This window comes from Triticum aestivum, chromosome 3B (assembly GCF_018294505.1).
Source record: "Triticum aestivum cultivar Chinese Spring chromosome 3B, IWGSC CS RefSeq v2.1, whole genome shotgun sequence".
Lineage (NCBI taxonomy): Eukaryota > Viridiplantae > Streptophyta > Magnoliopsida > Poales > Poaceae > Triticum > Triticum aestivum.
The window spans coordinates 686,024,879-686,051,715 of record NC_057801.1 but is presented as its reverse complement, the minus strand read 5'-3'; the positions used below and the strand labels follow the sequence as shown (position 1 = coordinate 686,051,715).

Sequence of the window (26,837 nt, the reverse complement as noted above, 5' to 3'; positions counted from 1 at the left end):
CCAGGGACAAGCCAGTGAATACTTTGAATGTACTCGCAAACATTTTGAACACGGGTATAATATCACAAACGATAATCATGCTCTGAAATATTCTATGATCACAACGTCAGTCATAAAATAAAATCCCTGAGGCATGCAAGCAGGTTATTTATATACAACATGAATGTGCAATAACAGAGTAGTAATAAAAAGCAGCGATTGGGTGTCTGAAGCGATGCCTCGAAAGGATAGTAAATAACGAGCATGCCTCAGTCGGGCGTCTGAGCGACACCACATAAAGGGCTTATAGAGTAGATAATTAACAAGCAGGCCACAGTCGGGCATCTCAGCGACACCACATAAAGGGCTTATAAATAATAGAAATAACAAGCAGGCCACAGTCGGGCGTCTCAGCGACACCACATAAAGGGCTTATAAATAACAGAAATAACAAGCATGCCACAGTCGGGCGTCTCAGCGACACCACATAAAGGGCTTATAAGAAAACAATCCCAATGAATACCCAGGAGGTTGAACCGTCCCACGGATACTCAATACTTCAAATAATATAAAGAGTTAGCCCATGATAATAATAATCATAATCATCATAAGTCACACGTCATGATCCATGTTCTGGTTTAGCAGTTTCTCCTCCGAAGACCGACACTTGACCCATCCCAGACTGTAGTCCTTAACCATGGACACGGCTATTCGAATAGATTTGACCTCTGCAGAGGGTTAACTCTTTACCCACGAGTAATGGATTCCTTTAGTCCATCGGGACTAATTCCATCTACAGCCTTTTAATTGAAAACACACCTGACCCGCACACACCAGCTTAACTTACCGGCGCCTGGAATCACCCACGACACTTGTTAAGCAAAACTCTAAGTGGGGAGGCTACAACCTCGATTAGCATGGGATCAAATTTATATCGCGCGCTCTAAGGGGTGCCCCCCTCTCGGTCCCAACCGGAAACACCCATGCCCCCGGACTAGGTGGCCTGCCTACTGGATGCAGCCGGTATCTTCCACCATGGCCTCTCTGTATGGTGTGTGCCAAGAAAGGGGTTGACAATTTACTGAACTGTACCCTACCTGTGGCTGGGACAAGTGGTAGTATGAAACAAGTATGGGGGTTACTGGAACAAGACTCGATCTACGGTTGACTCAGGAGGTTTAAAATTTCCCTGCATATATGTATAACAACTATATTTCAACCAACAGAATCACCACTCATCATACCTTACTATGCCATACCGGACATAACCGTCTCGACGAAGACCGGGGACAAGCTCATGCCTACCCGACGAAGAGGCTTTCCCGTATTTCTTTCCGGCAGGCATGCAAGGCATATGAGGACGATTACCATCACAAGTATATCCATTTCATACAGCAAGGAAATCTCCAATATGCATTCATGCAAATGATCGTATCACCACATAAAATAACGAGTTCTCCGTATTAGGGTGGTGTTATAATCGTGTCAAACAACACACAAAAATATTATGCCAGGGTTCAGAATGCTTGCCTTCAAGTTGTGGAGAGGCAGGGTGCATTCCCAAAACTTTTGGAAGTTTTCTTCTCTCTCCAAAAATCCTATTTTAGAAAATATTCAAATTAACCCATAGTTTCAAAACAGTGCAAAAAAGTTGTCTGAAATTTTTTCAAATAAATATGAAAATAAACTAGACCAAATTTGAGAGATATACGAAAAAGAATCAACTCATTTGGAGTTTTATTTTAAAAGATATGCCGAGTCAAAGTTTACTCAAAGTTTTGATTTTAAATAAAACAGAAAACAAAAGAAAACGTTTCGAAATAAATACATGTCGAAGACGTACTTTGCATTTGCGCCTCCACTTACGCTAGCGTGGGCCGGCACTGGGTCACTGACAGTGGGTCCAGGGGGCCCACTGGTCAGGTTTGACCAGTCGCCCCCGCCTCCTTCCTCCTCTGGCCGAACAGGGGCGGGGCTCCGGTGATCGTCGCCGGCGATTGGCGGCTCCTCGCAGGCTCCGGAGGGCAGGGATGGATCCGCCAGTTCGGGGCGGTCCTCCCGGTGGTCGTTAGGTAGGTGGGGACAAAGGGAGTCACCAGCGGCGAGCTCCGCGGCGGACGGCAGCTATGGGTGGATTGGGGGTTTGGGCTACGGTGGCTCCCCGACGGAGCTGAGGGTTTGGGCGGCTCCGCAAGACCCAGTGGAGTCGGGTGGTGCTGCTAGAAGGGCGGGGAAGGGCCTGCTGGCGACAAACGGAGCCTGAGCATGGCGGCGGCCGAACCGGCCAGAGGCGAGGAAGACGACCTCCCGTCGTCGTTTGCTGGCTGTGGGGGCCCTAGGGGAATGGCATGAGGCTGCCTGAGGGACTAAACGAGCTCGGGGCTCCTTTATATAGGCGGCCAAGGTCGGCTCCGACGGCGGTCGCGGATAAGATCGGTGAACCGCCGTTCTGTAGCTCGCAGAACGATGTGTCGAGGTTGGGGATGGCGGCAAGGGCTAGCGGACGAGCGGGAACTGCTCCAGGGGCGAGCTGGCGAGCGCAGGTGGCTCAGGCGGCGTCATCCAGGGCAGGGGCATGTTGTGGCCGGCCGCTAGTGGCCACGGCCGACCTGACGATGGCGCTATGGAGCTCCAGGGGCGGCTCTGCGACGAGGGAGGGGTTGGGCGCGTTGGCTGCGAGTGGGAAAGGATCAGAACGGGCGCAGGGGAGGCGGCAACGAGACGCGGCGACTCGGGCGCACGCACGTGCAAAACGCGCGCTCTGGCCGCGCCCAGAGCACGCCCACCAGGTGCTCGGCGAAATGCCAGTGCGTGTTAGAGAGCACGAATAATGCTGGTAGTAAACAGGCCTAGGTTAGTGGTAGTTAGGATTTTAGTGGACATGGTGGTTAGGCAAAGCAAGCAGGTCCAGTGTGCAAACTAAAACTTATGTCAAATCTGACCATGCACACAAGGTGCTTGAAAAAATGCCAAGAGCAGCTAGCCATTTCTTGGGGTGGCCAAACTCTCCAGACTAGTGTCTCTTTAGATGCAAAATAGGGTGGTAAGGTTAGTTTGGCAAAGACAGAAACTTGTTAGTGGATGTTTTTGAGAAAACCAATTCTGGACAGAAAGTAAAAGGCATAGTTTCATGTACCAAAAATACTCCAATAGGTCCATTCTCCTGGACTTAAGGGTTTTGCAGGGTGGTTGATAAGCAAGAGAAGGATCATGGGCATTAGAGCAACAAAAATTAGAGTTGCTGTAGAAAAAAGCCAGACTGGACCAGAGAGCAAAAGAGGATGTTTTGCTCAAATTTTTCAAAACACATCAGTGGATTTTTGCACAAAGTTGAATAATACACTCCTACTGACCACCCCTAATTTTTGTGGCATTTTTAAAAGAATATTTAAATAAGTTGTAGTGCAAAAAGTGCCATCTGGACCAGATTGGAAAATTTAGTGTAGAGCTCAAAATCTCCAAATGACTAAAGGATATTTTTGCATAAAAGTGATTTAGGAACATCACTTGTCATCCCCAAATTTTGGTGGAATTTTTAAATAAATTTATAAAAGGGTTGCAGTGCAAAAGTGGCTCTAAAGCTTATAAAAATCATTTTTGAAAGAAATAAAGCTCAGGGAAAATAATCATATAAATGACTCCATTGATAAAAGCATTGTTTCAAGGGAGGGTATACAAGTCCAACTACATTTTTTTTGAAAAGTTTTCACTTGGGGCAAAAACTCCATAATATCAAAGAAAAGAAAGGTTCTGAAATCAAAAGATAACCCCGGAAAATAAAAATTTAATTTCCTGGCAGAATTTTAATAAACAAATCATGGTTAAATTTTGGGGTGTTACAATCAAGATTGTGGAGTTGAACCAAGGAGTTTGTAAGGGCAAGGAGATCGCCTACTTCGTGAAGATCTACCCTAGTGAGGCAAGTCCTTCATGGGCGACGACCATGGTGGGATAGACAAGGTTGCTTCTTCATGGACCCTTCGTGGATGGAGCCCTCCGTGGACTCACGCAGCCGTTACCCTTCGTGGGTTGAAGTCTCCATCAACGTGGATGTATGATAGCACCACCTATCGGAACCACGACAAAAACATCCGTGTCTCCTATTGCGTTTGCTTTCTCGAACTTCTCCCCTTTACCTTCATATGCAATTGTTTTACATTCCGCTGCTATACTCTTAGAATTGCATGTGTAGGTTGATTGCTTGACTTGTGCTAAGTTGCTAAAATCTGCCAAGATCTAAAATTGGGAAAAGGCTAGATTTTTATTTGGTCAAGTAGTCTAATCACCCCCCCCCCCCCATCTAGACATACTTTCAATCCTACAGAAGTCGAGGCGTTGTTGGTTGGCCTTGCATTGTGGGAGAATAGTGAGTAGGCCTTAATAGCGAGCTAGACAGGTGGGGTGGCCGAAGGCTATCTGTAAATAACATTGTAACATCAAGTGTGGAGGGTTTCTACCCTTTCCTTCTATAATATATGATACGTACACTCGTGCGTATTCGAGAAAAAAAAAGTTACAACAAATGCAGGTCAAGTGACCAAAGTAAACCACAAGTAGGGAGTTTGGCTAGGGACAACCAACGACCTAGAGATGAAGATGTACCCCGACACTTTCTTGAAGGAAAGCTAGTCACCATTTCCATGCCTGGTGTTCATGACAACGTAATTTGTGGACTAACCATGTGCTTGAGCTAAACACGCATATTCAAAAGTGGCACAAGACAGATATGCTCCCCTCTGGAAGGAAAAGACCGAAGACGGTGTTTCCGACGCTTTTATTTCTTTGGTCGTAGGAAATTCATATTATTAAGAGGGGGTCCGTGTTGAAAGGTACGTGTGAACTCAAAACCTGTATAGAAACACATATATTGCACACATATCATCTTCCCAACATTTTCGAGGAGAGCCTCAAGTTCTACCAAGTTGTAGAAATTGTACACCCAATATCATGTATTCTATGAGTACAATAAACAAATATGTTAACCTAGGTCGAGTTTTTATTTGGTAGCGTAAGTGAGGCTGTCCTAAACACATTTTTCCTGCAGTTCCTAAAGATGTTATCGTATATGAGATCGAATTGCATGCCTCCTCTAGGCCGGTTGATCACAAACGTCATGTGATCTGCCTCCACGATCTTATAATACCTGAGTTTGTATTGCCACAACAAAAACACAAGAATGTAAGTGCTCTTGTTTTGAGATAGAGAAATTTCGTACAGCTTATGCACATTTGTGGACCTAGAATCGTAGCCCCGAGGGTGCTAAATTGTGCAATTTGGTCCAAATATCATCATAATCCTAGCAAATACTTCTCAAACAACATATAATTCATATATGAATAGTGTCTAGTGTATATTAAAAATTAGATTGCATTTTAGAGGGGTGTCGTGGCACCCCTACTAGATCCGCCACTGCTTCTGTAGAAAGTAGAACAAAGTTTTCAAAAGGAAAAAATTGCTTTCTGCAGAAAGTAGAACAAGGTTTTAACTAAAAAATATTTGTCATTCCACAGTCCCAAACAAGCGAGCCCGCCTGGAACAAAATACAAAATCGTGTCACATTACATAGGCTTGATTGTGATATGTCATACCAGATTCCCGGTTGAAGTCGATGGCAATCTGAATCATCCTCTACCAAGATGCTCGGATGTTCTACCGGAATCCGAGGATGCGTCATGGAGATGGTGTTCAACGCACCATCATTATCCTCCCAATCTTCATCCCTACCATCACGTCCAAAGTGAGACTTACCTAATTGTGACTGAGAAATAGCAAAACCTCACAAAAAATGGGTCCAATTCTGAACGTTATTAAACTCCAAATGTACCATCTAAGTAAGACGGCTGACCTGTAACCTTTGCAAGGGGGCTCGGCGGCGAAGTGGCGCCACCGGCACAACTGCATGACATGTATGAACACAAGAGGGTGAATGCGCATCACGCCGGACGGCACGGTGACGCCGCAAAACTTGGTCGTCCGCCTGGTAGCGTAGCTGAAGTAGAACGTGCCAGGGAACGTGCGCACATCGGCGTTCATCCTGGCGGCGTTCTGGATGGTGAGGTCCGGCAGGATCCAGTCTCCCGTGGCGAACGGCCCCGATGTGCCAGCGAGCAGGCTGGGTAGGCCTGACACACCGACTGTGCGCCAAGACATGCCAAAGTGGTCGAAGCCGAAGTCGTAGTAGCGCTTGAGCCAGGGTATGTCGAGCCAGTGGTAGATGGTGGTACCCACTCGGTAGATCTGGGCGAGGCAGACCAGGCTCATAGACCGGCCATCTTCTGGACTGCCACGTTGTAGACGACACTATTTGAGTAGAGGACCAGTGTATACAAGGTGTCGTGGTGCGACGAGATGAAGGTATGAAATCAAGATGGCGATGGATACCTCTTACCCGGTTATGCATGGATGCTATTAAGTGACAAGTTTGGGTGAGATTAACTACCTATGGGTACGCATATATGTCAAAAGTATTACTCCCTCCATTCCAAAACAGATGACCCAACTTATATAAAGTTGGGTCATCTATTTTGAAACGGAGGGAGTACCTCCATTCCCAAATAATTGAAGTTTGGGTTTACCACAAGCTAAACGTATCTAAGTCTGGCCAAGTCTATTAAAAAAATATGACATATAGAATACTAAATTAGACTCATGTGATTTTTTTTGTGAAATATATTTGGTGTTGTAGATCTTTGCATATTTTTCAGTAAACTTGGTCAAACGTATGAAAATTTGATTTAAGACAAATCTAGAACTTTGATTATTTTGAAACGAAGGGAGTAGCATCCATCGGGGGTCACAGGGATTGGTATGTTCCATCAGTCCCCCGTTACCTATGGGTAACTACACATTAGCACTGATTTGTGGGCCATGATCGTACCACGTCAATTTATTTAGATGTGCTACATGTTATTTAAACTTTTTTGCGGATATGTTATTTAAACTATGGGTAACTACACATTATCTGTGGGTCCATAATTGTAGTTACCTATGGTAACTACAAATTAGCCTGACTTGGTGCTATATATCATTTAAACTATGATGTATGTGAAGAATTCCCTAAAAAATGTTGCATGTGAAGAATGTTGCTGCACCAATAAATATTTCCCAAAACTTTAAATTTTGAGCTTTTATACTGATTTTCGGAACATGTGTCCACGCACACCTTTATAATGATGTATGTGAAGAATTCCCTATAAAGTGATGTATGTCAAGAATTCCCTAAAAAAATACTGCAGAGTCCGCAGGGTGCCTCGCCCATAAGCACGATTTAGATTTAGAATTATTGTTAAACAAACATGCTTGAGTATTCTAGGAAAAAAAGACAAAGTCCGCGGTATAGAAAATAACATGTCAGAGGAACCTCAGTATGAGTAGAACAGTTGACTAGGTTTGCTGACCTAAGCGCATCTCCAACAGCCGCGCTAAACTAGCGCCGCGCCGTAAAATAGGCCTTTTTAGCGCGCGCGCAACGCGGCGGCTCGCTCCAGCGGGCGCGCAAAAATGGCGCGCGCGCGATAACGGGTTGGGCGCGCGGTCAAAAACACTTATCCGCGCGGTGTATTTGGAGCGCCAGCTACAGCGCGCGGCACACTTGAGCGCTCGCGCCCGCACTCTCTCCCTCTCCTCGTCCTACGCCCCGCGCGCGCCGGCACCGGCGCCCTGCCCCCCGCCATGGACGCGCACACCGGCGCCCCGCTCACCCCGTTGTACATCTGCGACCCCCCCGCCGCCGCCGCCGCAGCCGCCGCCGCCGCAGCCGCCGCCGCCGCCGCCGAAAACCCTAGCGCGGCGAGCGCTGGCGTCGCCACCGCTGGAGCTCCGCCGAGCGTCGGCCTCGCGCGCAGCCTCTTCTTGCCGCCGCGGATGACTACGGCGCCGGCGCCGGGTGGCGTCGCGCCGACGCCATCCCGTGCCGCCGCCGCACCGTCGAAGAAGGTACCCAATGCGCCGCGGGCGAAGAAGGGCAAAACATCCGCGAAGAAGAACAAAGCGGCGGACGGCTCCGGCATGGCGAGGGGGAAAAAGCTTGCAGGGCGTTCGACGGCCGCGGCGGCTACTGTCGTGGTTCTAAGCCTGACAGTAGAGTGGGGGGTAGGTATGGAGAGACAAGGTCCTAGCTATGGAGAGGTTGTAAACACAAGGGATGTACGAGTTCAGGCCCTTCTCAGAAGAAGTAAAAGCCCTACGTCTCGGAGCCCAGAGGCGGTCGAGTGGATTATGTGTATATGAGTTACAAGGTGCCGAACCCTACTACCTGTGGAGGGGGGTGGCTTATATAGAGTGCGCCAGGACCCCTGCCAGCCCACGTAGGAGAGGGTTTAAGGTGAGTTAAGTCTGGGGCGTTACTGGTAACGCCCCACATAAAGTGTCTTTACTATCATAAAGTCTACTTAATTACAGGTCGTTGCAGTGCAGAGTGCCTCTTGACCTTCTGGTGGTCGAGTGAGTCTTCGTGGTCGAGTCCTTCAAGTCAGTCGAGTGAGTCCCTCGTTGGTCGACTGGAAGGTGACCTCTTCTAAGGGTGTCTTTGGGCAGGGTACTTAGATCAGGTCTGTGACCCTACCCTAGGTACATGACCCCATCATTAGCCCCCGAATGGATTGAGGCTTCGAGTGAGGAAGGAGTTGATGTTGTTTCCGATTAACTTTTGCACACTGGTCGTGCGTTGTTCTGGACCAAAGAATCTCTTCGTTGATAGTGACCAACTTGTCTTCAGTCGACTCGATCCATTCTCTTCTTTCGTCGAGTGATCTTTCGGGTTTTGACGATTTCCGAGCGACGGATCGCAGGAAATCCCGCGTCTGACAGACCGATCTGCCGTTCGCGGATTCCGCGGGATGCGAAATTTGGGGAAGCGCGCGAAGCGGAGCGGACCGCGGCGTTCGGATAGGACGGGACATAGACGCCTCGATCCCCGCGCCGCTTTCTTCGCCACGTATCCCGCCTGCATAACTGTTCCTGGATATGATTAGATCGACCGGGCCCACCTGTCATCCACTCGGAAGCGACCTTATAAATACGCCCGGCGAGGGTTTTTTGTACAGTGCCTCAGCATTCTCTTTCTCTGCTCCCTTCGTTTCCGTCCAGCGCGCTCGCTCTCGCCTCCACACAACTTCTCCTCGCGCGTCTCACCGGCAACCATGGCCAAGGAGAAGACGACGGCGCTGGAACGCGCAAAGAAGGCGTCGGCGACGGAGAAGGCGAAGGGGAGATCCACCAGCCGCGGCGGGTCTTCGTCTAGATCCCGCCTGCCGAAGGGCTGGGTCCAAGGAGATTGGATCCAGTCGACCATCACGGAGAAAGATCTCCTCGACATGGCCAACGAGGGCCTGATCCCTCATGGAGCTGCGAGACTTCCGGGGAAGGAGTGGCAGCCCCAGCCAGAAGAGGGTGAGTGCGTGCTCCTAGCTACCCATGTCGACCGTGGATTTTCTTTGCCGCCGAGTATTTTCTTTCGTGGGTTCTTGAACTTCTTTGGAGCGCAACTCCATCACTTTACCCCAAATTCTATCGCCTATCTTGCCGCGTTCGTGTCCATGTGTGAGGGTTTTCTGGGCTGTCGACCGCACTGGGGCTTGTTCAAGCATATATTCACGTGTCGCTCTCAGACCGTGAAGAAGGCGATCCCAGGCGACGAAAGGACCCGAGTTGTCCAAATGTGTGGGGGCCTGGGGATCCAGGTGAGGAATAAGAGCACCTTCCCAGCCATGACTTTTCCCGAGTCAGTCAGAGGCTGGCAGTCGACCTGGTTCTACTGCCAGGATCAGTCGACGCCGGGGCAGTCGAGTGGACTCCCTCAGTTTACCATGGACCGAGTGAACAAGCCCTCCTCTCTGAAGTTGATTCCGGAGGAGAAAGCTGACGTGAAGATGTTGATGGAGCGCGTAGTACAGTTGGTTCGGGAGGGAGTGACGGGCATGGATCTCCTGGAGGTTTTCCTTAGGCGTCGTATCCAGCCCCTTAAGTTTCGGAGCCACTGTATGTGGTTGTACTGTGGGACTGAGGACGAGACTCGGGTCCATCCAGAAGCAGTCGACGATGTCACTCTGGAAAGGTGGATGGCCGCCGTTACCGGAAACAAGGATAACCCACACGGAGCCAGAAGGATTCCTCCACTCGACCACCACAGTGATCCAAACAAAGTATGCCTGCTCTGCTCTCCACTGTGTTCTTGTCATATTCATTTCTGTTTATTCTGCCAATCGGTCGATTGATTTTTGTCTTGATGTCTATCAGGCCCTCACCGAGCTGTACTCGATGCCCAATGGAGCACAGGCTCCGACTGAGGAGGGTGAGGCGAGTGGGGGCGAGAGCCAGGAGGAGGAGTGGGACTCGGACGTTGCTGAGGATGATGATGACGATGACGACGATGACGGTGATGAAGATGATGCTGAAGACGAGGAAGAACAGGAGGAGGAGGTCGTACCACCGCGCTCAGAAAGGTGGTCGAAGCTTGTCCACGACCCTGCGACTGAACGTGGCAAAGGGGTTGCGACCGTTGCACAGTCGACCAAGCGCCCTCGGACCACCTCTCCGGCGCCGACTGAAAAGGCGTCGAAGCAGCCCAGGGCGGCTCCGTCAAAGCCGACCAAGCTCCTGCCGAAGATGAAGGTGTCCATCCCCACCATATCAGGGTAATCGTACTTCTTAAGTCTTCTTATTTTGTACGAACTTTATCTCTGGCTGGCGCTGGGATTAGTCGACTGATTCTTTGGAGTTGCAGTGCTGCTACTTCCGAGACCTCAGCCCGGGCTGATGACCATGAGATGGAGGACGCAGCAACCTCAAAGCCAGGTACTATACTCTTAACGCCGTTTTTAGTCGACTGACTTATGACCTATAATCCTGATTCTTCTCTGTAGCTCCACCCAATGTTGTTATCACTCTCCCAGATGATGATGAAGATGAGGAACCGTTGAAGCACAGAAGGAGTAGGAAAACGTCTGCCAGCAGGGTGCCCCAGGATGTGACGTCGCCTGAGACTCTGGTTGCGGAGGAGGAGAACACCACTCGACACACCGTGTCCTTCGCAGATCCACTGACGAGTGCTCAGCAGCCCTCCCTCTTCACGACGCACCACGTCCCAGAGGACCAAGCTGGCGCCGCGAAGGAGGCGATACGCCAGGCAGGGATCATGATGGAGCAGTTGAGGACCATCCGGGATGCGAGCCAGGCAGCTTACGACGCCAGTTCCGCCCTTCAAAGCAATGTTCAGGTCAGTCGACCATCGTCTATTTTGTTAGGATATGCTATCAAAAACTTTTCTTTCCAACATCTACGGTAGTCACCCAGTGGGTGTGTCGACTTAGACTCCGTGTTAGCGGGGGCACGCTGAGTGCACCCACTGGGTGTAGTCCCCGAGGCTAAGGTCGACTGCTGGCAGTCGGCCTTAGGCTTTATAATTTCAGTCTTTGCGTCATTCGACTATGTCGACTGGATTTCGCAAACTGGTCGACTGGTCGACTCTGTCTTCAATAGGATTAGTGGGGGCACGCTGAGTGCTCCCACTGGGTGTAGTATCCAAGGCTAAGGTCGACTGCTGGCAGTCGGCTTTAGGCTTTATAACTTCAGGCTTTCCGTCATTCGACTATGTCAAATGGATTTTGCAAACCGGTGGGGGCACGCTGAGTGCACCCACTGGGTGTAGTCCCCGAGACTGTGGTCGACTGCTGGCAGTCGATTACAGTCTTAAAGAATACATCTCTCCCTTTTTTTGAGGTCGACTGGTCGACTCTGTCTTCGATAGAATTAGTGGGGGCACGCTGAGTGCAGCCACTGGGTGTAGTCCCCGAGACTACGGTCGAATGCTTGTATTCGGCTGTAGTCTTAGAAACGTGTGATTTTTCCTTTTTCACTCAGAAGTGAATTATATTTGACATTTAGTCGATTGGTTCTTCGCAGAACTTCTGTGATCTTGTGGCTCGTTACTCTGAGCTGGAAAACAAGCACGTTCAGCTCGAGCTGAATTTGAAGCTGGTTCAGGAGAAACTGACGAAGGCAAAGGAGGAGACCGAAGATATGTTTGGTGAGACCTTGACGACTGATTTTTCCCTTCGTTTGTTTCAAAATCTGATCTTGCTGTTACTTGCAGGTAAGGTAAGGGAGGCCCAACAGAAAAAAGACCTTGAACTAGCTGAGAAGATCAAGCTTGCTGACGAGAAGTTAGCTTCAGTCACCAAGCTTGAACAAGACAATACCAATCTGAAAACTGCTCTTGGGATCGCCAACAAGGAAGTCAGTCGACTGAAAACTGATAAAACTGCCCTGACCGACCAAGTCAGTAAGTTGACTGGGAAGAAAAATGATCTGGAGGCCTTCCTGAGTGGTCTTGCTAAGAAGCTGTTTCTTATGCTTGAAGGTAAACCTCTATGCTCGGCAATCATTTCCAATCGTGGTTTTTCCATTCGACCATCGCCTTGACTCGGTGATCGTCCTTGCAGAATTTTGTCAAAACTTTGAAGAAGAAACTAGCCGGCTGGAACCAAACCTCGACCCCGTCAATTCTCCGGTGAACGACGAAGTTGCCATGAATGTTTTCCGACTGGAGTCCCGTGTTGCAGCTGCCGTGGACTATCTTGCAAGGCTGAAGGTCGCCACATCTCGCATCGACTCGACGCTCTGGCCCGGGGAGACACTTCAAAATGACCTTGAGTCGCTGATGGCTCGCTTGAACACGATCCCTGGTCGAGTGCAGGAGTGGAAGAAGTCCTCGGCTCGATGCGGTGCAGATGTCGCTCTGTGTCTGGCCCGAGTCCACTGCAAAGATGCGCGAGAAGAGAAGCTGGCGGCCCTCCGGGTGGCCAACACCAAGAAACATGACTTCAGGTCCTTTATGGAAACTTTCCTTGCGGCTGCCACTCGGATCGCAGATGGAATTGATCTTGATGAGTTCGTTGCACCTTCCAGCCCTCCACAGGAGTGGTGAAAAACTTCTTCTAAGCTCGACGCTTTAAATTTGCCTCGGTATGCCGAGTGGAGTTGTAACCGATAAACCTTAACGGGCTTAGCACCCGAGCACTTTCGGTTCCTTTAGGTATCGATCCGAACTTGAATTTGTCGTTTGAATATGATTGCTTTTGGCTCGAAATGTCTTTTGTAGGTTCAAAGCAGGGCGCTTACTGCAATCGACTTATTCCTTAGTCCACTTAGGTGAGCGCTGGGCTGCAGCTAAGCCCCCAAGTGGAAGTCTGGCTTACCACTCGACAGGATTTTTATAACTTAGGCGAGTACTGGGCTGCAACTAAGCCTCCGAGTGAGAGGTTTGCTCTTCACTCGGTAGGGTTTTATATCTTAGGCGAGCACTGAGCTGCAGCTAAGCCCCGAGTGAGAGGCTTGCTCTTCACTCGGTAGGATTTCGATAACTTAGGCGAGTACTTGGACTGCAGCTAAGCCTCCGAGTGGAAGTCCGGCTTACCACTCGGTAGGATTTTTATATCTTAGGCGAGCACTGGGCTGCAGCTAAGCCCCCGAGTGAGAGGTTTGCTCTTCACTCGGTAGGATTTCGATAACTTAGGCGAGTACTTGGACTGCAGCTAAGCCCCCGAGTGATAGGTTTGCTCTTCACTCGGTAGGATTTTTGATAACTTAGGCGAGTACTTGGACTGCAGCTAAGCCTCCGAGTGAGAGGTTTGTTCTTCACTCGGTAGGATTTTTGATAACTTAGGCGAGCACTGGGCTGCAGCTAAGCCCCCGAGTGGAAGTCCGGCTTACCACTCGGTAGGTTTTCTGATAACTTAGGCGAGTACTTGGACTGCAGCTAAGCCTCCGAGTGAGAGGTTTGCTCTTCACTCGGTAGGATTTTTGATAACTTAGGCGAGCACTGGGCTGCAGCTAAGCCCCGAGTGAGAGGTTTGCTCTTCACTCGGTAGGTTTTTTGATAACTTAGGCGAGTACTTGGACTGCAGCTAAGCCCCCGAGTGAGAGGTTTGCTCTTCACTCGGTAGGTTTTTTGATAACTTAGGCGAGTACTTGGACTACAGCTAAGCCCCCGAGTGAGAGGTTTGCTCTTCACTCGGTAGGATTTTTGATAACTTAGGCGAGTACTTGGACTGCAGCTAAGCCCCGGAGTGAGAGGTTTGCTCTTCACTCAGTAGGTTTTTTGATAACTTAGGCGAGTACTTGGACTGCAGCTAAGCCCCCGAGTGAGAGGTTTGCTCTTCACTCGATAGGTTTTTTGATAACTTAGGCGAGTACTTGGACTGCAGCTAAGCCCCCGAGTGAGAGGTTTGCTCTTCACTCGGTAGGATTTTTGATAACTTAGGCGAGTACTTGGACTGCAGCTAAGCCCCCGAGTGGAAGGTTTGCTCTTCACTCTGTAGGTTTTTTGATAACTTAGGCGAGTACTTGGACTGCAGCTAAGCTCCCGAGTGAGAGGTTTGCTCTTCACTCGGTAGGATTTTTGATAACTTAGGCGAGTACTTGGACTGCAGCTAAGCCCCCGAGTGAGAGGTTTGCTCTTCACTCGGTAGGATTTCGATAACTTAGGCGAGTACTTGGACTGCAGCTAAGCCCCCGAGTGAGAGGTTTGCTCTTCACTCGGTAGGATTTTTGATAACTTAGGCGAGTACTTGGACTGCAGCTAAGCCTCCGAGTGAGAGGTTTGTTCTTCACTCGGTAGGATTTTTGATAACTTAGGCGAGCACTGGGCTGCAGCTAAGCCCCCGAGTGGAAGGTTTGCTCTTCACTCGGTAGGATTTCGATAACTTAGGCGAGTACTTGGACTGCAGCTAAGCCCCCGAGTGAGAGGTTTGCTCTTCACTCGGTAGGATTTTTGATAACTTAGGCGAGTACTTGGACTGCAGCTAAGCCCCCGAGTGGAAGTCCGGCTTACCACTCGGTAGGATTTTAGATAACTTAGGCGAAACGGATTCGCAGCTAAGCCTCCGAGTGGGAGTCTGGCTCACCACTCGGTAGGATTTTTTACAAACTTAGGCGGAACGGATTCGCGGCTAAGTCACCCACTGAGGGGAATTTTATTGGACAAAAATAAAAAGTGACAAAAATTATGGAGGAACTATGACACTATTATTTTGAGGTCCATGAACTACAGAAGTACTTCATTGCAACTCATCGGAGTGATAAACCTTAAGTGTAAAATGGGCGGAGTAGTTCCGCGTTCCAAGCTCGGGGCTCGTCGATATTATGCTCGACGTTGTAAAGACGGTACGCCCCATTGTGGAGAACCTTGGTGACGATGAAGGGACCTTCCCAAGAAGGAGCAAGCTTGTGTGGTTTGTGCTGATCCACTCGGAGAACCAAATCTCCTTCCTGGAAGGCTCGACCTCTCACTCGCCCATTTGGCCGCTCGACCAGTTGCATCTCTGTTGTGCAAAATCTCTGATAGTGGAGCGTCACTGACGACTGTGATGGAATGATCAGAGAAATAATGAGCAACCTTCTTTGTGGTCATGTATATTCCATACACAATCTTCTGATAATGAGGATATCTCTGCTTGGATGGAGTCAAGACCTCAGACAAATAATACACTGGGCGCTGAAGTTTGAGAGCTTTTCCTTCTTCTTCCCGCTCGACCGTAAGCACAGTACTGACGACTTGTCATGTGGCTGCGATATAGAGCAACAGAGGCTCTTTGCTGATTGGAGCAGCAAGCACCGACTGGGTGGAGAGCAGAGCTTTTAGCTCGGCAAACGCTGCATCAGCTTCTGGAGTCCACTCAAACTTGTCTGCCTGCTTCATCAGTCGGTAAAGAGGCAATGCCTTTTCACCGAGTCGTGAGATGAATCGACTTAATGCGGCCAAGCATCCAGTAAGCTTCTGGACATCGTGCACTCGCACAGGGCGTTTCATTTGGAGAATAGTGCCAATCTTCTCTGGATTAGCGTCGATTCCTCGTTCGGAAACGAGAAAACCGAGTAACTTGCCACCAGGAACACCAAATGTGCACTTCGATGGATTGAGCCTGATATCATACCTTCTGAGGTTGGCAAATGTTTCGGCGAGGTCAGCGAGCAGGTCGGAACCTTTTCGTGACTTGACGACGATGTCATCCATATACGCTTCCACATTCCGACTGATTTGAGTGAGTAGACACTTCTGAATCATTCACATAAATGTGGCTCCGGCATTCTTGAGGCCGAATGGCATGGTGATATAGCAGAAGCACCCGAATGGAGTGATGAAAGCTGTTTTTACCTCGTCGGGTCCGTACAGACGGATCTGGTGGTACCCAGAGTAGGTGTCTAGAAAAGACAGTCTCTCGCATCCCGCGGTCGAGTCAACAATTTGATCTATGCGAGGGAGAGGAAAATTATCTTTCGGGCAGGCCCGGTTGATGTGCTTCAAATCAATGCACATTCGGAGTGATTTGTCCTTCTTAGGAACCATGACGACATTAGCGAGCCACTCGGAGTGGTATATCTCTCGGATAAATCCTGCCGCCAACAGTCGAGCCACTTCCTCACCAATGGCTTTTCTCTTCTGGACGGCGGACCGCCGAAGATGCTCTTTGACTGGTTTTGCAGATGAGTCGACTCTTAGGCGATGCTCAGCCAGTCCCCTGGGAACACCTGGCATGTCAGCGGGCTTCCATGCAAAAATGTCCCAGTTCTCACGGAGGAACTGGATGAGCGCTTCTTCCTATTTCGGGTCGAGTGTTGTGGAGATGTGGGTCGGAGCTGCATCGGGGTCGGTCGGGTGAATGTGAACAGGCTTCGTCTCACCGGACGACTGAAATGCAGACTCTGTGGCGGGTTTCTTGGATCGCAGCAAGTCACTCGGATCTGCGTTTTGCTTGTACTCTTCGAAATCGACCGCTGTCACCTGGGAATCAGCAATCTTTGAGCCTTTCTGGAAGCACTCTTCTGCCTTTTTCCGATCACCGGTGACAGTGATCACTCCTTTGGGGCCGGGCATCTTCAATTTGAGGTACACGTAACATGGTCGAGCCATGAATCGTGCATAAGCTGGTCTCCCCAAAATGGCATGATATGCACTCTGAAAATCCACGACCTCGAACGTCAACTTCTCTTTGCGAAAATGTTTCGAATCGCCAAACATCACGTCCAGAGCTATTTGGCCGAGTGACTCGGCTTTCTTTCCTGGTATAACTCCATGAAAGCTCATGTTACTGGTGCTCAGTCGGGACATCGGAATGCCCATTCCTTTCAGTGTGTCTGCATACAGCAAATTCAACCCACTACCACCGTCCATAAGCACTTTTGTCAGTCGAGTGCCTTCAACAACTGGATCGACCACCAAAGCTTGCCTCCCAGGGGTGGCAATATGAGTCGGGTGATCAGATTGGTGGAAGGTGATGGGTGTTTGGGACCATTTCAGATAGTTTGCTTTTGCTGGGGCAACCATGTTCACCTCACGGTTAATAACTTTCAATCGACTCTTGCTCTCCACATCTGCAAAGATCATTAGAGTAGAGTTGATATGAGGATATCCTTCCTCACTGTCCTCCTTGTCTTCGACCTTGTCCGACTCCTTCTCCTTGTTATTAGACTGTTTTCCATGAAACTGCTGGATCAGGAGTCGACATTGGCGAGTGGTGTGCTTCGGGTAGATGATATTCCCCTCTTCGTCTTTCTTTGTGTGGATGTGACACGGCATATCCATCACATCGTTCCCTTCTTTATCCTTTACCTTGTTAGGGTTCCAGGATCCTTTTGGTTTCCCTTTAAACTTTCCCTGAGTCACAGCCAGAGCCTCTCCAGGAGCTGCCGGTTCAGCCTTCCGCTTCTGTTTCCGACTGGTGTTTCCTTTTTCCGACTGACTCGGCTTGTGCTTGCCGCTTCGAAGTCGGTCTTCTTCTTCGCCGTTGGCGTACTTGGTAGCAATCTCCATCATCCGACTCAAGGTCATGTCACCGGTTCGACCAAACTTCAAACTCAATTCTCTGTTCTTGACACCATCTTTAAAGGCGCAGACTGCCTGATGATCAGACACATTCTCCACAGTATGGTGCAAAGTGATCCATCTCTGAATATACTCTCTGAGAGTCTCATTGGTCTTCTGCACACAGACTTGCAACTCTGTCAGTCCAGCTGGTCGCTTGCAAGTTCCTTCAAACGTTCTGATGAACACTCGGGACAGATCTTCCCAAGTGTAAATGCTGCTAGGAGGTAATTGAGTCAACCATGCCCTGGCAGAACCTTCCAGCATGAGAGGCAAATGCTTCATGGCCACCTCATCGTTCCCACCACCAATCTGAACTGCCACTCGGTAGTCCTCAAGCCAAGTTTCAAGCTTAGACTCACTAGTGAACTTGCTGACTCCTGTTGCCAACCTGAAATTGGGAGGGATAACTGCGGCTCTGGTAGCTCTGCTGAAACATTCAGGACCAGAAACATGCACTCGACTACTTGTGGGCGCATCTCTGTCGAGTCCACCTCGATGGGCTCTGTTCCGGTCAACCAAACCTTGCACGATAATGGATCGCGCGTCGAAGCCTGGTTCTCTGGGGTCGACTAGAACTCTTCGCCCCGCACTGAGCTGACGTCTGTCATCTTGCTGCCGAGGAGCGTAAGACCCATCTCTCGGAGGGGAATTGGGTACTCGACGCCTATCATCTCGGTCGAGTCGGTCACCATGTTGGTCTCGTCGATTCTCACGCCCTTCACGCCGCGGAGGCGATCTGGGGCTGTGAGCCGACTGAACCGTATTCGCAGCGACGGATCGACTGTGAATTCTGTTGCGCGACTGCGACACGGCCGAATTCTGATCTCCTGCTGCCCGGAGCAGATCCCTGATCTGCATCAAGCCTCTGCCAGCTTCCGACTGAGAGGGCTGGATGGACTCTGCTATACGGGTCGCAGCTGCTAAATTCTGGATTGGGGTTCGATATACCTGAGTCGGCGGGAAGAGTTGACGTCGACTGGTGTCGGGAACTCGTTGCCGCGCACGCTCGTCGAGTGCTCGCTGAAGATTCTCCAGTCGAGTGCGTTCGGCCAAATTGGCCAAACGTGCCTCCTCCAAGGCGCGAGCCTCGGGGGTTTCTCCTGCGATGGGAGTACGCAGGACATCCACATTCCTGCGGCGAAGTTCTTCTCTTTGCAGAGAGTCGAGTGGCTCGGGCTGGTACTCTTCGTGATCTCGTGCGGGGTCACCTCCGTTGCCTGCTCCACCATCACGGTCGAAGCCAGGGGGACTGCGGGGCCCGTCGACCATCAGGATTTCCGCCGCTGGATCACTGCTATCGCACTCGGATGCGGTCTCTACGGAGCCAGTCGACAGATCGAACGGGCCGTAGAGAGATTCGTCGGGCTCGATTGCTGCAACTTGGGTGGTGGCCATCTGGCGAGCCACCGCGTGCCTCACCCACCGCTGAATCCTCGACCGACCCGAGCGCTTGCGCTGGCGGGAGACCAGGAAGGTGGTCGATGGGGATGTCGACCGATACGGGGTCGACGGTTGCCGCAGCAGAACGCCGCGGACACATGCGCGAAAATGCGTCGCACCGCGGACGGGGAGCGCATCAACGTCGAGTGGAGCCTCCTGGAGCCAGGCGGAGTCGTCGGCGATGAAGATGAGAGCGCCGAGACGGATCTCTCGACCCTCGACCAAAACTCCAGCGGCCACCATGATGAAAGTACTCGGAAGAATCGCAACTTCCCCACAAAATCGCTAAAACACCTGCCCCACGGTGGGCGCCAACTGTCGTGGTTCTAAGCCTGACAGTAGAGTGGGGGGTAGGTATGGAGAGGCAAGGTCCTAGCTATGGAGAGGTTGTAAACACAAGGGATGTACGAGTTCAGGCCCTTCTCGGAAGAAGTAAAAGCCCTACGTCTCGGAGCCCAGAGGCGGTCGAGTGGATTATGTGTATATGAGTTACAAGGTGCCGAACCCTACTACCTGTGGAGGGGGGTGGCTTATATAGAGTGCGCCAGGACCCCTGCCAGCCCACGTAGGAGAGGGTTTAAGGTGAGTTAAGTCTGGGGCGTTACTGGTAACGCCCCACATAAAGTGTCTTTACTATCATAAAGTCTACTTAATTACAGGTCGTTGCAGTGCAGAGTGCCTCTTGACCTTCTGGTGGTCGAGTGAGTCTTCGTGGTCGAGTCCTTCAAGTCAGTCGAGTGAGTCCCTCGTTGGTCGACTGGAAGGTGACCTCTTCTAAGGGTGTCTTTGGGCAGGGTACTTAGATCAGGTCTGTGACCCTACCCTAGGTACATGACCCCATCAGCTACCGAAGCGCCGGCGAGCTCACTCGTTGAGCCGGCCGCCGACGCGCACCACATGTTCGACGAAATGCCCCCAAGGTGAAAAAATTGCCAAGTATTTTTTTCTTCTTATTTGTTCAATGCATCATCATTTTACATATAGATAGCTTATTTGCATTGTTCAAAAAAATTGTAGTCTCAACGATGATGCATACATGTCCACTATGGGTGTTGGGTCCAACAATTCGCATTGGTCTCAAACCAATGACATCCATTTCGAAGACCATGAGTTTGAGGTGGACGAGGAGGGTGAGGGAATTGTCGAGGCGCCGAGAGGAAGAGCGGGCAATTACTCCACCACCGATGACAAGTTACTATGCTACACTTATTTGCATGTGTCGAAGGATCCATCCATTGGAGGTGATCAAAGTAGAGACGCGTATTGGGGGCGAATGATAGAACACTTTAATGCTCACAACAAGAGCGGAATTTACCGCTCCGAGAGATCACTTCGGTCCCGATGGTCGACAATCAACTCGGATTGTCAAAAGTGGGCGGCCGCGCAAAAGTCGGTGGACAAGATTAACCCAAGTGGCACAAATGAGGATGATCGAGTAAGTGGCATCTCATATATGTTCATCATACTTGTTTTTGGTGACCGAAGTGCTAACTTGTTTTGTTTTTCTTGTAGTACAACATTGCACAAAACTTGTTCAAACAAGAGATAAGGACAACCAAGAAGGGGAAGATCAAGAAAGGCAGGATCTTTACCTTGCCTCATTGCTATGAAGTGTTAAAGGATGATGAGAAATGGAAGAAGCGTGATGGTTTGGAGGATTTGCATTTGAGCAACAAACGGAAGCGAGCAATTGAGATGAATGATGATGATGAGGAGGATGATGCATCAAGTGATGACGGCAAGAGAAGCCCCACACCCAACTCGGTTTCATACTCGAAGCCAAAACGACCGGATGGGTGCAAGAAAGACAAAACCGAAAAGAAGAAGAAGAAAGGAGATGATGAGCTCAAAAATGCTATGGAAGCTATTGTGAAGGCAAGGGTCGAAGCGAATGAGGTGAGGAAAATGGCAAGGAACCAAGATGCCGTGGCCGAGGAGAGGAGGTTGGCGGCCGAGGAGAGAAGGATGGCGGCCGAGGAGAGAAAGGTGACTTTGGAGGAGAGGAAAGTGAGCAACGAGGAGCGAGCTAAGTTGTTGGAATGGGAGAAGCACTTGTTCTTCATGGACACATCTAACCTCAATGCGGCGCAAAAGGAGTATGTCAATCTTGCCCAACAAGAAGTCTTGATCCGAAAAAGAGCCTTGGTTCGTGCAATGGGTGGCGATGGCCTCGGCGCCATGGGAGGCATGGGTGGCTTCGGCGCCATGGGAGGCGGTGGCCTCGGCGCCATGGGAGGCATGGGTGGCCTCGGCGCCATGGGAGGCGGTGGCCTCGGCACCATGGGAGGCATTGGTGGCTTTGGAGGCATGGGAGACATGGGTGCACCTCCGGCCGCCATGGGAGGCATGGGTGGCTTTGGAGCACCCTCCGACGCTATGGCCGCCATGGGAGGCATGGGTGCACCTCCGGCCGCCATGGGAGGCATGAGTGGCTTTGGAGCACCCTCCGATGCTATGGCCGCCATGGGAGGCATGAGTTTTGCTTCTCTCATGGGAGGCATGGGTGCACCTCCGGCCGCCATGGCTTCTCACACACATTCCCATGAAGATGCCGTTGAAGATCTTGCCAACACCGTCGGAGCTTCACATGATGCGGTGCGTGATGCGGTGCGTGATGAGGATAGGGAGGAAGGTTCATCTTCGGAGGCGGAAGAGTCGTCTTCGGAAGATGAGGACGAAGACGAAGAAGAGGAAGATGAAGATGAAGCTTGATGTGTCTTTCATGTCTTGAACTTTTAGTTTGCATTTGAACTTGGTTGGATGAACTTGTGGGCATGATTTTGATGAATTTGTGGGCATAAACTTTTATTCATCAACTTGTTTGTGTCAAATTTTACATGTTCATTTTTGTCCAAAATATCCATATATGCAAAACGCCCGGCGAGTCGCGCGCGCTGTATTTTTGCGCTCTGCTGGAACGGCGCGCGCGCGCTGCATTATGGCGCGGCTGCTGGAGCCAGCGCAGGCGGGCGCGCAAAACCAGCCGCAGCGCGCGCGCTAAAAGGTTTTTTGCGCGCGGCGCTATAGCGCGGCTGTTGGAGATGCTCTAAAATCTTAGGCTTTTCCACTTTTCTAATCGAGTTTTTAGTTTTTTAATAAAGTTTATAAGGGGTGGACGTGGACCCATGCTCACCATTGTATTTTCGACTTCGGTACGTCATTTTCTTTGTTCTTGGAGCTGATGTTGTTTGGTTGTCGCCACCTGCTATTTTGCAGCATGGTCGCGTGTATCGATCAGGGTGACCACTACCCGTTCCCATCTTGAGGCAGAAGGGACTCACCGTATTCCGCCGAGGTAGGCTGTCGTGGAACCATTGAGCACGCCAGAGAGGGAGGTGACGCTCAGCACCCAGTTCTCAGAGGTGTTCTCGTACCCGTCAAATGCCTGTGGAGAGATGACGCAATTTGTCAGTATTTGTGCGTGTGCATGCTGGTTAGGTGGGCAGACAATTTTTGGAATGTATATGGTGATTGTGCAGAGCAGATCGAATTTTGGCTATCCAAGTATAAATTTTCAACATCCATAAGCCTTGACGCTTACTCTTAAGCATTGAGTGCTGCTAGACGGACGACACTGCTCGACGATTTTTGGACAACGCTATGGATCCAGCCATGCATGGGTAGGAGTAATTGTCACACGGCCGTAGGATCACGCGTCATCTTAAAATTGGGCCAAGAGTGTCGGCCGCAAAGTACTTTCGTAAGCATTTGCATCATTGCGTGCATCGAGAGTTTATAAAGACAATATGCACGATGCACATATGTTGTCTTTAATTAGTTTTGACTTATGAACATGACATGATGGCAAACTGTCAAACTGAGCATAGCGTAGATGGTTAGGTTTCTTGTGGTGGAACCAGCCCATCAAGATTCAAGTCCTAAATTTCACACCGGTGCTCTCATTTTTCTAGATTATTTCGGACTTTTCGACGAAGCTTGTTTAGTGGGAGAAGATATTTCCGCCGACTACGAAGAAGTCTACAATAGCTTCGTTAATCTTAGATGTCATGCCAGCTGAGTATCTCAGAGATACTCATAGGGGTAAGGTGCATGCGTGCATTCATATGGGTGAATCCTAACAAACCCTAGCAACGTATATCGCATGACAACGTGTTTATTAGACTACATGTGCCGTCGCTCGAAAAAAAAGACTGCATGTATTGCTTGGCCTAGCTCCTCCCTTAATTGGGTAATTAATTACCGAACGATCCTATTCGTACGTATGAGTTCTATGAAATTTTTGACGAGAGATGCTACACCTACATAAAATACTTATGGGTTTTACATAACATTTGACGTGGAACTTTAGCATTGGATTGGTTAAGGGTGGAAGGGGCCCACCCTATGAAAATCAGGGGGTGAGAGAATTAGTGAGGGAAAGTTACCCATGATTAATCAGTTACGTTATCTCTTGTATGCCCAAAGCTAAACATAAGGTAGGCAGGTGGAGTAGACCAAGGTACAGATATGCTAAGTTGAATGTGGACGCTGGATTTGATATGGATACACTTGAAGGACCGGTGGGAGGAGTCCTTTGTGATCACCACGACACGCTCATTGCTGCTACAAACAAAAAAAAATAGACATATGCTTTGATTCAGTTACAGCAGAGTATGTGCGGTAAGATTTGGAATGAATCTAGTGCATACTGCTGGATGTAGCAAGATTGAAATCAACTCCGACAGTGTAGAGGTGGTGGAAGCTCTATAGGAGGGCAACTCTTCTTCAGTTGCTAGTGCTATATTCGATGATTGTTATTTCATGTCATTAGATTTCAATCATGTCATTTATGTACTGTAATAGAGAGAGAGGATACAGTAACTCCCCCCCCCCCTCCCGGCCCTCACGTCGCCCCCCTGGGCGACTCGGGGGCGACTAGGGTTCCGCGGCCGCCGCCACCCCCCTCCACTCCCTTCTTCCCCTCGCCGCTACCGGAGACGGCCGCCGGGAAGCCTGCGCGGACGCCGGTGAAGGTGGCGGCGAGGATCTCGGCGCTCCATCCCCTCTCGGAGGCCTGCGGTTCCTAGGGCGGCGGCCCCAACCGGAGAGGCGGCGTCGTCGGGCGGTGGGCGGCGTTCGCAGGGGTGCTGGCCAGTGTGCCTGGCCGCGCGGGCGGCGGGTGGTTGGTGGAATCCGGCCGCGGCACGAAGATTCTTCGTCAGATCTGGAGGTTCGAAATCCCTTCCCGGCTACCTCTCTCTCGCCGTCGGCGGTGGCTTGTGATTTTCTCTCTGGCCCTGGCGTTGGTGCGAGTTGGTGGCCAGCTAGGGGACCGGGGCAAACCTTGGCCGGTCCGGCCGGTCCGGCGGCGGCAACGCCCAAGGGCGCTGCTTTCCTCCATGGGGGCGCAGCCGAGGTCCCCTGCTTCCACCCCGACCCACCCTGCCCGGGTGAAAACCTTATATCCTCTCGGATTTGGCGGCGGCGGCGCCTTGCGCGCCATGACCTTGCTGGAGGCGCCGTTAGGGAGGCGGGATGCGGTCGGGAGGCGCTGCAGGTGAGGGACGGAGGTGCCTCCTCTTCATCGTCCGATTCCACGAAGCGTATTTCCACCTAGCTGGGCATGGACCATGGCGGAGCGGCCGGCTAGGGATATCCCAAATTGAAGTGGCCGCACTATGTCCACCTTCCGATGTGAGGGCGGCATTCTTCGAGCTCTAGGGTGAGCTCCTCGAAACCCCGACGGTGCGGCGCCTACGAGCCATGGCGAGGGGGTAGGGTCCCTCTTCGGTGATTGAGATGGAAGATGTTGTTCCCCTTCTTCTCTAGGTGTTCCTGGAGCATGGCCATCTTTGAAGGTCGGATATGCCCTGCTTTGCTGCTCTGCTTTTCCTCATATGATCCTAGTGTGGAGTGCTCGGCCTTTGCAAGCTGTAATCTTAATTTCCTTTGCATTAGCTGCTTGTGGAGGTTGTAGTTAGCGTTTCAGTCCAGTGTTTCCATTGTATCCTTCTGACCGCTGTAATTTGGTTGTTTGCTGTAACTCCTGGCCGGTTGATGGCTTTGTTAATTCAAAGCCGGGCTCCTCGCGAGACTTCGTTCTAAAAAAAATAGAGAGAGAGCAATCAAGTAGCTCACGAATTGGCTAGGTTAGCTAAGTTTTCTCCCCCTGGTTGTTGGATGGATACTGCCCTTAGTGCGGTTATTCCCTTTCTTTTAAGCGATGCCATTATTTTGATCAATGAATAGAGGAGATAGTTAAAAAATAAAAGTAGATCGCACCAGTTCATTCCGGTAGCAGATAGCTAAAAGAGGTCTTCGATCATAGCGGGCACGTTGGTGTAGGATTATCGTAGCTAAAATCAGGGAGGTGGTTGCCGATCTGAACACACTAGTGCGTAAATTTTTTTGTAGAACCTTTATGTAGGAGTAGGATTTTCGGTAATTACCAACCGATCAAATTCCTAAAGAGGTTTTCACTGCGTAAATTTGTAGAACCTTTATGTAAGAATAGGATTTTCGGTAATTACCAACCGATCGAATTCCTAAAGAGGTTTTCACTGCGTGTGACTGACTCTATGGAGTACCTTGTCATGGAGCATCTGATGCAGGAGCCTGACGACCTGCGCGCCGGCCGAGTGGCCCACGAAGTGGGCTGGGTGCTCCTCGTCCAACATTGGGTAGTGCCCTGAAGTCATCAGTCACAAACAATCCATGTAACCACAGACCAAGGGATAATGGATGATCTATCTATCTAACTACGTAGTAACTATCAATTCTCACCGCGGTCGTATGCTCTGCCGAAGCGGGCGTGCCCGTACGTCCTGCTGTGCTCCTCGCCGTAGTCCACCCGCCCTCCTTTCAGGTAGTAGAACAGCTCCCGAGCCCTGCATGCATGTGTGCTGCTGCTGAAACCGCACCTACGTAGTACTACATGTTATGCGAGCTAGGTCATCCAGCAAATGCATGGATCGATCACCTGTCGTGCACGCTGGTGAGCGAGCCCAGGTCGGGCACTAGCACCCGGTCGTCCTTCTCCTCCGCGCCGGCGAAGTACGACATCCCGGCCATCCTCTGAGACAAACCAGAATCCTTAGCAAGACGCAAGATTCACAGGTCAGGCGGGCACTTGAGACTAGAGTAGACCACGTACGCCCTTGCCGAACCCCAATACGCCGTGGACCAGCACGATCGGCGGCACCGCGCCGTCGAGCAGGGCCTCCGCTTGGGCGTGGCCGACGGCGGCGTCCTTCGGCGCGCCGGCCAGCCGGGAGAGGTCGCGGCGGATGGCGGTGGTGAAGAGGTAGAACCCGTAGGTCAGGTGGACGACCGCGATGACGAGCAGCTCGGCCAGCCCCAGGGCGCCTAGCAGCCACGCCCTCACCAGCTTCCTCATACTGCTGCGATCTCTCTTTCTTGTTGCCAGTCGAGTTCTCTGCTCTGCTCTGCTTCGGTTCGTAGGTATCGATCGAGTAGCTCAACAGGCCAGCTTTTTAGTTCGCTGAGAAGATGATGTTGCTTCGGTGCTTGGTTTCTTTGGCGTTGCAAATTCTGTCCGATCCAAGAGGATTCTCCGTGAAGCTGAGTGGGCTGCGACTCCGCGCCATTCTCGTGT

General features: G+C 50.6%; 1 protein-coding gene across 1 annotated transcript; it reads right to left on the bottom strand.

Moving 5' to 3' along the window:
- Window positions 1-4,815: 4,815 nt before the first annotated feature.
- On the bottom strand, window positions 4,816-26,837 carry LOC123066067 (lipase-like). The gene is made up of 8 exons (XM_044489227.1): window positions 26,376-26,837; window positions 26,202-26,296; window positions 26,006-26,109; window positions 25,810-25,910; window positions 22,564-22,667; window positions 5,825-6,259; window positions 5,568-5,699; window positions 4,816-5,122 (listed from the first exon to the last, which is right to left on the bottom strand). Exons 1-8 carry the CDS (start codon window positions 26,616-26,618, stop codon window positions 4,963-4,965), a joined length of 1,374 nt encoding a protein of 457 aa, XP_044345162.1. The 5' UTR covers window positions 26,619-26,837; the 3' UTR covers window positions 4,816-4,962.

Bases quoted from the DNA above. Each gene is read 5' to 3' on its own strand.
- LOC123066067 (XM_044489227.1), bottom strand. From the start codon at position 26,618: ATGAGGAAGCTGGTGAGGGCGTGGCTGCTAGGCGCCCTGGGGCTGGCC. The intron at 25,911-26,005 runs GTGAGAATTGAT...TGATGACTTCAG, and splicing joins CGGCAGAGCATACGACCGCG to GGCACTACCCAATGTTGGAC. The intron at 5,700-5,824 runs GTCAGCCGTCTT...ACGTGATGGTAG, and splicing joins CCCCCTTGCAAAGGTTACAG to GGATGAAGATTGGGAGGATA.